We start from the raw sequence: 9,907 nt of genomic DNA, 5'->3' as shown, positions 1-9,907 counted from the left end.
TGGAGAACTGTGGAGAATAAGGGAGTCAAGTCAACAGAACTCCAGGCCTTTAGTCCTCTTCCCAAACTGTGCTGTCATTATGGTAGCTGCTAGGCACATGTGGTTACTGAGCACTTGAAATGTGGCTACTCAAACTTTTAAAAAAATAAAAAGCATAATGGAAATAAAGGCCATGTTGCAAACAACAAAGAAGAAGCTGAAAATATGACAATCTGGAGGCCAGGATAGAGAAAGGTGAGCAAAGAAAGAAAATGACAAGGCTAAGTCAGGCAAAGGGAAGTCAACACAGACATAATTGAGATTCTGAAAAAGAACCCCCAAAACTGAACAAAGATTACAAGATATAATCAAGAAAATACTGAAAAAAAAAAAAAAAGATTTTAAAGAATAAGAAGTGCAGTGTCCCGGGGCGGGGGTGGGGGGGAACACTGACAAAGAATGATTGACAAGGAGATAAAACCTAGTAAAGGTCTCTGATTTCAAAAGCAAAAAAGCCCATGGCCATCTAGACAAACAGCTGACGTCCTAGGAAGGAAGAGGGGAGACAGGTACATGTACATTCGTATGTTACTAATGGGAATGTGAATTACTAAGTGTTAGTTAGAAAATATGACAATAAAAATACAGGGTTTTTGTGTGTGTGTGTGTTTAAAGATTTTATTTATGAGAGAGAGAGAGGGCAAGTAGTGGGCAGGGGCAGAGGGAGAGAGAGAGAAGCAGACTCCCTGAGGAGCAAGAAGCTTGATGCTGGAGCTTGAACCCAAGATCCCAGGATCATGACCAGAGCCAAAGGCAGTCACTTAATTGACTGAGCTACCCAGTGGCCCCAAAATACAGATGTTTTAACCTAATACTACTTTGGAGAATACCTCATAGAACACATAAAAATGTGAAAAAGGCAAAAAAGGGAACACTAATTGTCTACCTATAGAAGAACAGAAAATCCATTCTATAGAGTATTAGGCTGTTAATTTTTCATCTATAGTTACTGACCTGGAGTGATGTCTATTATATTATGAGCAAAAAATAATATATGTGTGTGTATATATTTATATGTACAATCTCACTTTAGTAAAAAAGGAAAAATACAAATGTATATAAAGTTTACAGTTCTTTGTGTTGGCATGGTAAAAGAGAAGCATGCACAACAGGCTATAATTGCAGGGTGAGTGCAGATTCTTCCTACTGGTGGTGCTTCACTTTTATAATGTTCATTATTTTGTATGCACACCAAACATACATTTTAAAATGAGCAAACACTCAAGTGAAAAAGCTCTGGGCTTTAGCAATTAGAGCAGCTTTATTTATGTAATTCAGACAAAGGCTGGAGATCCTTTAGGGAGTTAAAGGCACTGGCAGTGGAAAAAAACCATGAGATCATCATCACATCATCCCCTGAAGCTGTCTCAGGAGAAGTCACTGAAACCCAGAGAAACTGGTTTTTAATACATGGTTTTAATACTGGTTTTTCTAACTGGTAATTAATACATGGGGCTTTGTGTGTCCCTTAGGGACAGGAATGAAAACACCAACTAACCCATCAGCCCATGGAGACACTGGGGAAGGACCTGTGAGCTGCATTTCTTGTACCCAAGTCAGCCCAGAGGTCCCCCCACATCCCACTCTACTTCTGGAGGCACAGCTGATACCCATGATGCATACTTTCTGTAAATGCTTTCACTTAATTCTGCAAGGGGCAGTCAGATTAGATGTTAGCAGTTTTGGCGGAAAACCTGTCCTCTTCATTAACCTGTTCTCCCATACCATCCTATAAATCTTAAAATATGGGGGGTATTACCCACAGCTTATCTTCACTTTCCCAGTCTGAGGGCATTGGTAACCAATTCCTCAGATAAGAATGTTTCTCAGGCACCTGGCAGCCTCAGCAGTGGTACAGGAATTGAAGCTATGTAGCCCTACTGATGAGCCCAGCTAGCCAGCAGGACCCAGGCCATTCTTTCCCAGAAAGACCATGGGTTCAGGGATCTCTGCTACTGTCCTTATTTTCCTCAAAAGCTGGTCCTAGTAGAGGTCTAGACTTCTGGAAAGGAGGAGATGCTTGCTCAAGGCTACCTTGGAGTCCAGTGGTATAATCTATTTGAATCTACTTGTTGGGGATACAAAAACTAGAAGGCAAAGGCCAGGGGCATAGGTTTCCTTAACAGCCAAAACTGTGTTTGGGTTGAATGAATCAAACAGGATAGGTCTAGGAAAAATTTTTAAGGAGTTAAAATAACGGTCTTCAGAAACAGTGTGGTGCTTTTATTAGAATCCAGAATTAATGTTATCAGTAGTATTCAGGGCAGAAGATCATTTCCTTCCATTTTAGTATTCTAAACTAAAAGCTGATATTTCATAACTCTTAATTCTATCATCAAGTTCTAGATTTTCCTTTAGGCACCAATTAGCAAAGGGAAAATTACATCCTGTCTGTTGAGCATTATAAGGAATGCAAATTTGAAAACCAAAATCATTCTAGAAATCTCACAAGATGTCTTTTTCCTGTCTGGTTTCAAGAGTTCAAACTATCCTTAGAGCTGTGACCCATGGTTATGAATACTTTAGATAACCTCAAATCCTTCTAGCACTCAAGAAAGAAAAAAAACAAACCCTTCTATCTTAAGTCTCAAAAGGATATTAACCTGGCTATTAACATCATCAGCATTTGACATTTTTAAATCAGTGCCAATTTCCAAACAGCAAATGCTACTAATTTTAGCTCAATATTTACATAAATTTTCTTTGATATTTGAAATGTTATATTTTGAAGGATATAGTTTCTTCTTTTGCTAATTCATATACTAATTCATGTAAGAATCACAAATCTTTACTCTCAAAGTCTCCTGCCCTACCTTATCTTCTATCAGTTACTCGACATCCTTTAGATCTACACTGTGCTTTACAATTTAGAAATTCCCTCTCATTGGTCAACAGATGTTTATATGGTACCAGTTATGTGCCACTGGGGGGTTAATAGTCAGAAACTCTAGTTTCTATCGTAAGCACTTGTATGTTTGGTCACTTACGTTTATCAGGACCCTGTGAAGACTGGCAGGGTGAGTATTAGCCTCATTTTTACAGGAGAGCAAATAAGCTCCTGTTTAACTAATTTTTCTCAAGGTCATACACTTAGTAAGGACAGGAGTGGAAGCCAGGACTCCTTATGCTTAATGCTTTAGGCTATTACAACAGACTATTTGAGGTTAGTTACATTTGACACTATTTTAACTTTCTTTTAAATTATCCTTAATTTTTTAAAAATGTTACTTTGTCTTTCCCACATAAAGCAGAAACCATGACTTTTACTTCCTCTCAGTTTTTAGCATATAGGGGTGAGTCTAATGGTGACTTTTTTTTTTTTTTTTTTTTTTTTATGATAGTCACACAGAGAGAGAGAGAGGCAGAGACACAGGCAGAGGGAGAAGCAGGCTCCATGCACCGGGAGCCTGACGTGGGATTTGATCCTGGGTCTCCAGGATCACGCCCTGGGCCAAAGGCAGGCACCAAACCGCTGCGCCACCCAGGGATCCCAATGGTGACTATTTAAAAACCAACAAAAAACCACCACCACAGAGGCTACTCATGCAGAATGCAGAAATAATTCATACTCAAAGGACTCTTATATTTTCAAGTAGGGCTGATACTCAAGCCATCTGTGATCATACTGTATCAGGATTAAAATATTTAAATACTGCAGGAAAATAACCTTTCCTTGAGGCTTCCTGAGACCCATCCCTCACTCCAACCCTGCCCCATGTACCCATGGGTCCCCCTAATTAGTGCGAGTAGCTGGCACAGCAGAGGACCTTCAGGATCCTGTTCTGAAGCTGTGGCCAGCTACTATCCCAGCAAGTCAGTACTGTGCTTTATTGGTTGACAAGATATTTTTAAGATCTTGGGGTACAGTGAAGCCATTCTTAATTCTCTAGGCTATCTATAGTATCAAGATAAAGATGTAACAGCACTATGCCTACTGATGTAATTAGAGGGGTACAGGGAAAACCCTTATCTTACTGTTAAAATTTTATGTACCTCTTAGTGTGAAGACCTGATTTATTAGATCCTTTCCAATCAAACAACTACCTGAAAGGATTGCTCTTCAGGAAGGGGAGTGGAGAGGAGAGCTGGATCCCAAGCATGGAAAAGTAGTGCCTGGAGAAGTCAACCTCAAGGCTTAGAGTGGAGTGCTAAGAGAGAAGGCAGCAGAAGGCAGATTTAGGAAGTTGCCTTTATATTCTTTTTCCCTATGATGACATTTCTACTCTTAATACTACTCTTAAGCCAAATAAGCCTTTTCAACAGATTTGAAGGAAAAGTGCAAAAAAAAAAAAAAAAAAAAAAAAAAGCCAGAAGGTTCATCATATTAATGGATGCTCTAACTGCCAAAACTCGAGAAATTGCTTAATCTTGTATTTTATTTGAATTACACCATTATAATGGCCATTAAAGTGATCTGGAATAAAATGATCAGTCTACAAGGAAGTTATAGCATCACTATACTTATACAAGAGGAAGCAGCAAAAGTGCACATTTGGAAGTGAATATAATACCGTACAATCAAGTCATTGGTACATTAAATACCAGAAAAATCAGTAGTCAGAATGCAGCATTATATACATACTACAGGAAAGGAAGGGGCAACATTTACACAGACTTTTGTATAACATGTGAATTCTGATCTGCTTCGTTTAAGTTAGCAAAAGCCTTACAGTTTGCAATGAAATGACTGTGTGCCCCAATCTCACCACCACTAGACACTGAAACTGAGGAGGGTCCCTTCCTCAGTTTACCGCTTTGTTCTTGATATCCCTCTAAAAAAGAGAACAAAGCGATTGTGGAGCTGACTCATACCTGGAATAAGTAATGATAAAGTACCATGGTCATGACAACAAAAGCCAAAAGAAGCATCTACAACTGTTTTACCTTTAACTGCTGATGTTACGTACAATACAAGTAAGCATAGTTGTACATTCATGAGTTGACTGTACCAACCTCTGTAAAAATTTAGGAATGAGCACATCTGAGTATATGGATACTTCCTTACCTTACGAAGTAGAATCAAGCATTTTCTACTTCAAAGTTTTTATTTCTGTGTAAAACAAAGAACTCCTGGAGGTCAAACAAGGAAAACAGACACCAAATTCAAAGCACTATTAAGCCAGGAAACAGAAGAATCTGAGGTAGAAGTCAGGCAATATAATCCACAACCTTTTAGGGGCATACTGAACCATCACATCTCCGGTAAGATTTCATTTTTTTTTTTTAAAGTCACAAGTCCCAAAAAGTTAATAATCCATTCTCTGAAATCATGTAAAACTATGACCAACAGAAGATACAAACTTTTGTCATGTTAACAGAGGAAATGGTTTTACTAAGAGCGGCTGACATTCCATCAATAGTAACCATAGGGAGGCCGCTGGTTGTAACCATAGTGTCCATACTGGTGGGGGTAGTAAGGTTCTTGTCTGTGCTGTGGGTAATTGCTACCCCAGGATCGTCCATGCCACTGATTGGATCGATTGTCACTTGGCCACCCCCGTCTGCTATCCCTACCTCGAAACTGTCTGTTATCTTGCAACCTATAACAAAAAACAAAGAGATTTTTATACTTCTTCTTTAAGTAACACAAATGACAAATCTATTCCAGTGCATTTTATTTCTCAGTCTAATACTCTGTAAATAAGAGAGTAAAAAACATTTTTCTCTGCAGAATGTTATATACAGCCCCAGTTGTTCAAAACTTCCCTAAGATTTAAATCATTCTTCCAGTATTATACTGGATACACTTTGCAGAGAAATAGGAAGATCACAACACAAAACTCACAAAATGATAGTTTTGAATCAAACAATTCTATTGGATTATACAAAAACAGTATGGTCATTTATTCCTTTTATCTACTTTGAATTATTAAGTAGATGAAATTTCCGTTGTATAACTTTCTAAAGTAAAACCAAAGATAATGCCTTCTTTATGGAATCCAGCACAAGTTTTGTAGAAGATTCTAGGTTTGTATAGCATATTTGCAGAGAAAATAAAATGTTAGTCCACAGAAGGAACATTTTAAGAAAGAACATTAAAACACATACACAATTGAACAAGGGAAAAAATAAACAGTGCTGACAAAATATTAAAGCAAAATGTATCAGCCACTCACTGTGTGTAGGCAGGTACCAGGCACGAGGTATACTATACTTAACAGAAACACTGGTCCCTGCCCTCACTGGCCTTATGGGCTCACAGATTAAAGCTGTCCTCTCCCACATCAGGTATCTGCATGTCTCCTGAAGTAATACATACCGATTGCCTCTGTTTCTCTGGTTCCCACCAGCTCTGCTATTCCATTCCTCAATGATTGGAGGGGACTCAGGAGGGCGTTTCAGGTATTCCTGGTACTCTTTGTCATCTTCTGTGAATCTACTGGCAAACATCTCTTCAAAATTGGGAACAGCTTCAGAAGTGTCTGTCATTCTGAAATTCTGTACAGTTTTTAATGTTTTTGTGAGAATTCTTAAAAAAAAAAAAAAAAAAAAAGACTGTGTCACCAGACAGTGAAAAACTAAGAAATGACTAATTTTAGGCAAGGTATTCATAAAAGTCTTTGTATACTTTTAAACCATTTTAAGTTTTAAACATTCAATTCTGTAATATATGCATTGTGCTAACTGGTGCCTGAGATACAAAGATGAACAATAGGTCATGGTCTCAAAAAAAAAAAAAAAAAAAAAAAGGTCATGGTCTCTATCCCCAAAGAGCTCTCAGTCTAGTCTGAGACAGATGCGGTATAAATACGAAGAGAGAAACAGTGAATGTCAAGAAACAAAGCTGGAGGGCAGCCCGGGTGGCTTAGCGGTTTAGCGCTGCCTTCCGCCCAGGGCGTGATCCTGGAGACCCGGGATTGAGTCCCGTCTCCCTGCGTGGAGCCTGCTTCTCCCTCTGCCTGTATCTCTGCCTCTCTCTTTCTATCTCTCTTTCTCTGTGTGTCTTATGAATGCATAAATAAAATCTTAAAAAAAAATAAACAAAGCTGGAAAAATAGGCAGGGACTGAACTGTGAAAAACTGTGTTCAATGTAAACAACTCTGCACTTATCCTGGTAGGAAAGGGGGAGTCCTAAACCTAAGTGGTTTAAGCAGAGAAACCTAAAGAGCAAACTATCAGGAAGGACCACTTTTCTAACAGGTAGAGAAGAGATTAGTGAGGACAGACCAAAGGCAGATTACTGTGGTACTGGAGGGCTCAATCTGCGGCAATAACCCTGAGCACAGTTTTCTAAGAACTCCAGGAAACATTAATTCGATATTGGGAGAAGAGAGGAGAATAAAGGATAACTTCCAGGCTTCTAGCCAAATAACTGGATGTGCTGCGGTGCCATAGGTACCACAGAAAGAAGCGTGGGTGAGGATACTGTCTGAAGTTAGTTATGGTCTGTCCATCCACATGGAGGGCCAACTCCAAGTTACCTATCTGGAACTGAGGACTCAGGTGATGATAAATGTGGGCGACATCGGCAATTTGTTGGTGGCTAATGCTATAAGAATGGATGAGATTCCTCAGGAAGAATGTGGAATGAGAAGAGTATGAAGGAACAGAATCCTCAACACGGACCTATGAGGAAGCTGGAGATAAAGAAGGGGGAAAACAACACACACAAATAAGAACCAGGAGAGCTCCCCACAGAAGGCAAGAGGATAGTATGGTCCTCTGTGTTAAATGGCACAATGATAGAACCAAGAAGAGAAAATTAGAGTTAGCCATTAGGAGGTGATTATTTTAGAGTACTAGGGATTGAAGCAGGACTGTAGTTCATTAAGAAGTAACTGGAAGGTAAGAAGTAGAAATCTACAGATTACAGACTAGGCTTTCAAGAAGCTTTGCTGAACATGAGGGAAAAAAAAGGGCAGGAGCCAAGGGGTTGCTGGGAGATTATCTCCAGTTTTTCCCAGGACAGTGTACCTGAGGTTGTTTATAGAAAAAGAAAACCAGTAAAAAAGACTGAAAATACAGGAGAGACATGAAAATGGAAAGGCAAATAGACATTTAAATGAACAGCTACTAGCTACTGAAGTTGAGGGTACTTTAAAGGCATCCAGTGTACTCTGCTCTGTAACAAAATGAAAAATATATAACTATATAACTATAGATACTGTCTAAGGGCCAAAAACACCCTGAAACCTGTTCTCAGCTGGGTTCCCCAGGCCAAGTATGGATTCATTCAGGTAGTATTTCTGCACCCACATCCTGAGAGAGAAATATGTGGCTTAGGCTACAAGAGGGCTCATCCTTGAGAAGCCAGGGAACAGAGAGTTCACTCACTTCGTCTTTATCTAGGACCTGGAAGCCCGCTCAACCAGGACTCTGTAGGCAGGCCCCCCCACCCCCTTGTCTGCCCTGGCCAAGCAGCCGTCAGTGCTCCCATCCCTGCCTCTCCTAACTCAAACTTCATCTTTCTGCTCTCTGCCTCAAGACTCCTAAAGCCTATGTTCTGATTTGGGACATATGTATCATCACACTAAAACTTTAAAACCAAATCTTTCCCTCCTGTCTGACATCCTAAAATCATTTTTCTTCCCATATTACTTCAATTTACAGTAAAAGCCTTTGACAAAGACACATGATGGCCAAAGACAGCTTCTTCATTAGTTTTTCCTCCAAATTCCTCAAAACATAGGCCAATATTTATACTCTTGCCCTCGTCCCAACAAAACTAAACCAGGAGTATTGTGTGGATGCAAGAAGCACTACCCAGAAATTTTCTCCTTGAGGCTACTGCCCTCAGGCTTTCAGGATGTCCAGGATCGGCAAACTGATGTCAAACCCTCAAAGCCAAGAGATGATGGGTCATAAATTCAGCTAAGGAAGATCATGCCAGGATCTAGAAGAATCCCAGGAATCTGCACAAGGACGACCCATATCCTCCCACCCCCGACGGGGAACGAAGAGTATAAGGCACACAACAATGCTCCTCTGTTGTTACATGTTCTCCGCGATGCCGTCCCGCAAGTGGACAGACACCTTCATCAGCTCATCAGTGAGAATGAGATTTAAACAGAATTCTGGCGCATCTGAGCTTTACTCACCCCAGCAATCTGAGGCAGCTGCAACGTGTAATGTTTATGTTGTTTCGATCTGTGGGAGAGAAAAAAAACCCACTTGATTCCCTTGAAGAAAACCCTCAATAGGTGTGTGTGTGGGGGGGGGCGGTGGCTGGATCTCGGTGCCCCGCGGGGCCTCCCAAACCAGCACGCCCCTCGGAGCGCGGAGGGGAACCGGGCACGTTCTCTCTGTGGAAGGGGAGGAGGAAGGGCTCAGCCCTCCGGACTCGTCCCGCAGCACTTCTAGTTTATAAGTTATATCGCACGCAACTCCGGTGCGGGGGACCGACGCCGGACACCGCTGCTCTGGAGACGCCCCAGGCCGCCCCCAGGGCCCGGCCCGGCTGCTCCCTCCCGGAGCGCCTCCGCGCCCCAGACGCCAGGGCAGGCGCAGGCCGAGGGGTCCCCTCTCCGTGCGGCCCTTCGGCTCCTCGCTCCCCGAGGCCCCCCTCGGGCAGCAGGCCCGCCGCACACGCAGGAGCACCCACCTCTGGCCCACACCGCGGCCAAAGGATCCGCCACTACTTCAGCTCTCCAAGGAAACGGAGCCACCCCGGCGGCAGGCCGACATTCGCCCGACTTCCGCTTCCGGCGGGCAAGCGCGGGGGCGGGCCTGCCGGGTCTCGCGAGATGACGGGCGCGCAGTGCGAGTCCCTCCGCGTCTTTGGAGGGCCGGAGGGGGCTGCGTGCGGAGTGTGGCTGGCGGCTCGCGGCTCGCGGCTCGCGGGACGGGCGATGCCCTGTGTGCGCCCTCAGCCCGCGCGCCCCGGGCGGGACACGGCGTCGGGGTGTGTGTGTATGTGTGTGTGTGTGC

General features: G+C 42.3%; 1 protein-coding gene across 4 annotated transcripts; it reads right to left on the bottom strand.

Annotated features, from left to right (window-relative positions):
• Positions 1 to 4,397: 4,397 nt before the first annotated feature.
• Positions 4,398 to 9,879, bottom strand: RAMAC (RNA guanine-7 methyltransferase activating subunit). 4 transcript variants are annotated; one of them, XM_025436897.3, is made up of 4 exons: positions 9,582 to 9,879; positions 9,079 to 9,127; positions 6,299 to 6,508; positions 4,398 to 5,579 (listed from the first exon to the last, which is right to left on the bottom strand). In XM_025436897.3, exons 3-4 carry the CDS (start codon positions 6,466 to 6,468, stop codon positions 5,393 to 5,395), a joined length of 357 nt encoding a protein of 118 aa, XP_025292682.1. In that variant the 5' UTR covers positions 6,469 to 6,508; positions 9,079 to 9,127; positions 9,582 to 9,879; the 3' UTR covers positions 4,398 to 5,392. The 4 variants fall into 4 exon arrangements, with proteins under 4 accessions (XP_025292682.1, XP_025292684.1, XP_025292683.1 ...); XM_025436899.3 differs by having other exon boundaries at positions 6,299 to 6,477; positions 9,582 to 9,723; XM_025436898.3 differs by lacking the exons at positions 9,079 to 9,127; positions 9,582 to 9,879 and adding an exon at positions 7,462 to 7,579.
• Between the last annotated feature and the right edge of the window lie 28 nt (positions 9,880 to 9,907).

The sequence above is a fragment of the Canis lupus genome, chromosome 3, assembly GCF_003254725.2.
Source record: "Canis lupus dingo isolate Sandy chromosome 3, ASM325472v2, whole genome shotgun sequence".
Classification (NCBI taxonomy): domain Eukaryota; kingdom Metazoa; phylum Chordata; class Mammalia; order Carnivora; family Canidae; genus Canis; species Canis lupus.
Note: the sequence above shows the minus strand (reverse complement) of the source record. Positions and strands in the feature narration are given on the sequence as shown.